This window comes from Achroia grisella, unplaced genomic scaffold (assembly GCF_030625045.1).
Source record: "Achroia grisella isolate CSIRO2021 unplaced genomic scaffold, CSIRO_AGI_Agris_v1 utg1186, whole genome shotgun sequence".
Taxonomy (NCBI): Eukaryota; Metazoa; Arthropoda; class Insecta; order Lepidoptera; family Pyralidae; genus Achroia; species Achroia grisella.
In genome coordinates this window covers 4,522,240-4,526,756 of record NW_026712592.1, presented here as the reverse complement: position 1 = coordinate 4,526,756, position 4,517 = coordinate 4,522,240, and the positions used below count along the sequence as shown (strand labels likewise).

General features: G+C 37.9%; 1 protein-coding gene across 1 annotated transcript; it reads right to left on the bottom strand.

Moving 5' to 3' along the window:
- LOC131854506 (uncharacterized) lies at window positions 1-2,126 on the bottom strand. The gene is made up of 2 exons (XM_059205637.1): window positions 2,055-2,126; window positions 1-675 (listed from the first exon to the last, which is right to left on the bottom strand). The coding sequence occupies exons 1-2, from the start codon at window positions 2,124-2,126 to the stop codon at window positions 1-3; spliced, it is 747 nt and encodes a 248-aa protein (XP_059061620.1).
- Between the last annotated feature and the right edge of the window lie 2,391 nt (window positions 2,127-4,517).

Sequence of the window (4,517 nt, the reverse complement as noted above, 5' to 3'; positions counted from 1 at the left end):
TTATGCGTAATAAACTGCTGTGGGGGTTACAGGAGCCACTGGGTATTCAGGGACAGGAGCATATGGGTAACCAGGACAGGGCGCCGGCAGTGGAGCGGGTAGTATCTCTACTGCCGGTGGTGCTGGGGGACAGAAAGGTAATGGGGCGGGGTATGGAGCAGGCAATACGGGCAATGGGGTAGGGTAGGGCAATGGAGCAGGCACAGGAGGACATAGGGGTGGAAGGGCGGGTAAAGGAGCCGGCAGTGGGGCATACGCGGGCATTGGAGCAGGGTACGCAGGCAAAGGCAATGGCGCAGGAGGAGCATAAACAGGTAAGGGGGCTGGTAATGGTGCGGGCAGTATTTCAATTGCAGGAGCTGGGAGAGGAATACATTCTGTGAAAGCTGGAGGCGGTGGGAAATAAGCTGGAGCAGCAGGTGGAAGAGCATACGCCGGTGGAGCAGGAAGTGCGGGTAGTGGTAATGGGTAAGATGGTGCTACTACTGGTTCAATTACTGCAGGCAACGGTGCGGGAGCATACGTTATTGGGACAGGTGGCGCGGCACATGGGGGCAGAGGTGCAGGATATGCAGGGTAGGCCGGAGCGGGTGCAGCATATGTAGGCAGGGGTGCCGGCGCGGGTAAAACAAGAGGAACAGGAGGCGGTGCTAACGGGCAAAACGTGTAGACTTGCTGTAACAATTAACAAGAATTCTTAGTATTGGACCATTTGTAGCACTTCCTTTCTATTTATAGTTTTTTTATAGTAAAATCAAAGACTAAAATACAAGCACAGGCTATATATACAAATGTATCACTAATTTAATATATATATAGGCGGTTATTCTACCCCTTAAAAGCAATCTTGGGCACAAAAAATTTAAGTCTTTTCGAGGAGTCTAACTTTGTGACACAGTAATAAATAAATTTAATATTCAATAAATTTAATACAAAAAACAAACCTGCACAAGTGTCACCACAGAACAAAAGAGAATGAAAGCCTTCATGTTGTCTCAGAATATGGTTGCCTTTGCAAAGTGTTTGGCATATATTTAGCTTCTTATCAAGCAAAACTGTGGTGATATGTTCTTTCAACATCATGTTAGTACAAAAAGAAACTATCAACACATTCAATACCTAGAAATAGATGGGCAATATAATTTTGCAAGAAATTATATTTTGTTATGCACGAATGTTGAGATCTCTCAATTAATTACTACTATGTGTAATATTTCAGGCAAAGAGTCATGATATCTCTTACTTCTCTGGAATGGCATCGTATGAGTATCTATCATATCAACGTATCAATGAGTTCGATTGAAACAAAAAGATATCAGGGATGAGACTGAGACGGCGAGAAGAGAATCTGGTATGGCGGTAGTAGCCCCCTCCCCCCCCCCATCTTTATTAGCACCCTTCTCGCAACTTCGAACCTGGATTCGCCAGATCGAAATACAAAAGCAAAACCAAAGATGGAAACAGACCAATAAAAAATGGCAATTACAATAATAAACCATTGATTGACAAAACGCCGAACTACTCAACTTAAATAGGCTAAACCGCAAAATAATGATAGGGACAATAACGGGCCACTGTCCCTTAAAAGAACACCTGTACCTACATATTAAATGCTACAGACAGGCTGAAGAAAGAGCTGCTCAAATAATCCTGGAGTGCGTAGCAACGGCCACACAACGCACACAAATCCTCGGAACGGTGAAGTCGCTTCGTTACCTATGCCCAAAGGCTTAAGACACCAGGAGACTTCTGCGCTTTTGGGAGATGCTTAACCGGTTAGTTTAGTAGTCTCGCCTCTACACGTACAACGTCCAAATGAGAGGCTGATTGCGGAAAATACGGAGATGGAGAAAGGATGTAAAAACCCTAACGGACTTACTAGCGAAAATCTGTAGAACTAACTTATTCAACCATCATGTTCTTGTAGTCTGTTCTTAAACAGCGACTGAAATATATTTTTCAATGAAAATCGTGACCACTTTAGAATAAGACTTTTTTGGAAATATATTGATTATAAAACACCATAGAATTGCGAGCATCCATAAATGGCTCACATTGCCGAAAAGGAAAGTGGGTCCCCATATGGACACGAAGAAAACCTTCATCCACCTCTCATGCATCGTCATTTCCAAGTAAGGTGTTGTGTCTATTGTATCAGAGATTACATTGCGCTAACTATCTTACCCTTTAGCCTTTATAACGCACGATTCGTGGAAAGATAGCGCGAAATTTTATGTAATTTCTCATTATGAAACGTGTTGAACATTGTACTCGAACTATAAATACGTAGTAGATATTGGCAAATATATCTATAGTTGCTGATAAAACATATATTTTTTTGCAAACACATCAGCGTGGGTTAAATAGAAATTTATTTATACAAATAACATATTGAACAATAAAAAACATATTGAAGGACTTTTGAATAGTCAGTACTTATTTTTTTTATCTAGCGCTCATTCGAGAAGAACGAGCAATAACCATGTGTGTTGCTCTTTTAAAAAATTTAATTATACCTTTACATTTTTTAAGTTGAAATGTATGAATACAAACTTTTAAACCAACTAGCTTCGTTATCAAAATGGGTGAATCACAGCCCATTGTCAGTATTGTCTGGTTCTACATAATGCTTAATTCACTAATTAACCTGACTTCATCCTCATCTCCTATTATACACTAATGACTGGCAAGCGTATACCGTTAGCGCATGTGGATGGACAATTATCATCCACTAAGTTTTTTTTGGGTCGGCTCGTTTTGTCAAGAATAAAAATCTGATTATTCTTGACAAGTTACCGAAATGATAAACATGCAATCAATCCCCCGTCCAATTCAAATGGGGATCGAAATTACGACGGCCTGAGCCGAGGTTCAAACCTCTAGCGGTACTTGAATAAAGACTTAGATTAAAGTCGTATCCGTTATGCGGGAGTTGGCCTTCAACTGCTCCATAAGTCCTGCGGGTTTAAAGTCTGCATTCGTCCCTTATCGTCCAGTGAAGCTGTAAAGGCTGCAGCCAACAGCATTAGAGTAGTCCGAAAAAAAATACCTCCTGAAGGAACTCATTTATTTACATTCTTCATTGCAACTAAGGTATACTTGTCTACAGGCCACTCAGTCGCGACTAGAGGATTAACAAAGCGGAAAGAAAGATATGAATTTGTTTACCTATATATCTTCTAAAAACAAGTTTCGTGAAACAGTCTGCCTCATTGTATTGCCTACTTATAAGTGTAATGAAAAAACGTATAAGGATTAATGGAAGAAAATAAAAACATCGCAAAGTTAAAATTATATATTACGAAACAAAATGTTATATAATCTGTGACAATATTAGTAAACATAAATCTAACTTTACATAATCTGTTGCAGAGATATTACCGTCGTCGTACCGTAGTAACTAATTTATTCGCAACATGATACAAGTTGCAATAATATTGCATCATTTCAACATCCATTTGCATCGCATACATCCAAAGAAACACTAATACCTGTATTAATTTATTAAAAGAATATGTCCAGCAAGCTAACTGAGTTTTGTATTATTAGGAGCATTATTATTATTACTGCCTACCCCTAATGGAAGACAGGCGTGATGACTGCGGCATGAATAGTTATAAATTGAAATATAAAAAGGTATAAAATTAAGATCACTTTCGGGGGTAAATTTATTATTGGCGATTAGGTTTCGGGTTATCACATATAGTTTTAATCACAGTAATTTACATCATTTCCAGAAAAAACCCACAATGAATTATAATATATATAATTAGAAATTATTGAAATTATATTATAAATTTACAGAATTGCTTTGATATCGACGAACGGAATGTTAAACAATTAAAGTAATAATTACTGAATTTTGTTATTATAAAAATAGTAAATCATCAAATAGAGACAAGAAAAAATGGATAAATATATGTTTGTTTCGTTATGAAATGTCTAGGTTAATTTTTCTCTTATGTAGCGTCATCGGTTACATAGCAAAAGGTTTGAATCCTTTGTATATGGTTTATTGCTACTCTAGATGACGGATGATGAAATAAACAAAGATACATATATTAACGCTCCTTTCTATCCTCAACACCACACAAGAGTCTGCTTGAATACATTAAAATACCAATACAGACCGTTTTTATGTAATTGGATGTTACCATCATATCATCATCATCATCATCACATCAAGCGATAATCACCTATAAGCATGAACAGAACTACGGACGGACATCACGTTGTCACGCAATACCTGTAACGCACGCTAACGCGTACTTTCTCTAAAGGACTAAAATATCATGCCTCTTATTCTGAGATTCGTCAAAATGGTCTACATGAGTAACTCCTACTTTATCCGTCAGACAGCTTGCTTTGTATATTGTGTTCCGTCAATGGGTTATTTATATATATTATGCTTTATTCCATTGCTTCAAGATTTAGTTTGTCAATTTGTACTTTTATATACTAGTGTATATGCTTGTATACAAATATGTTAACTGACATTAAAAAATTAAATTTGAAAC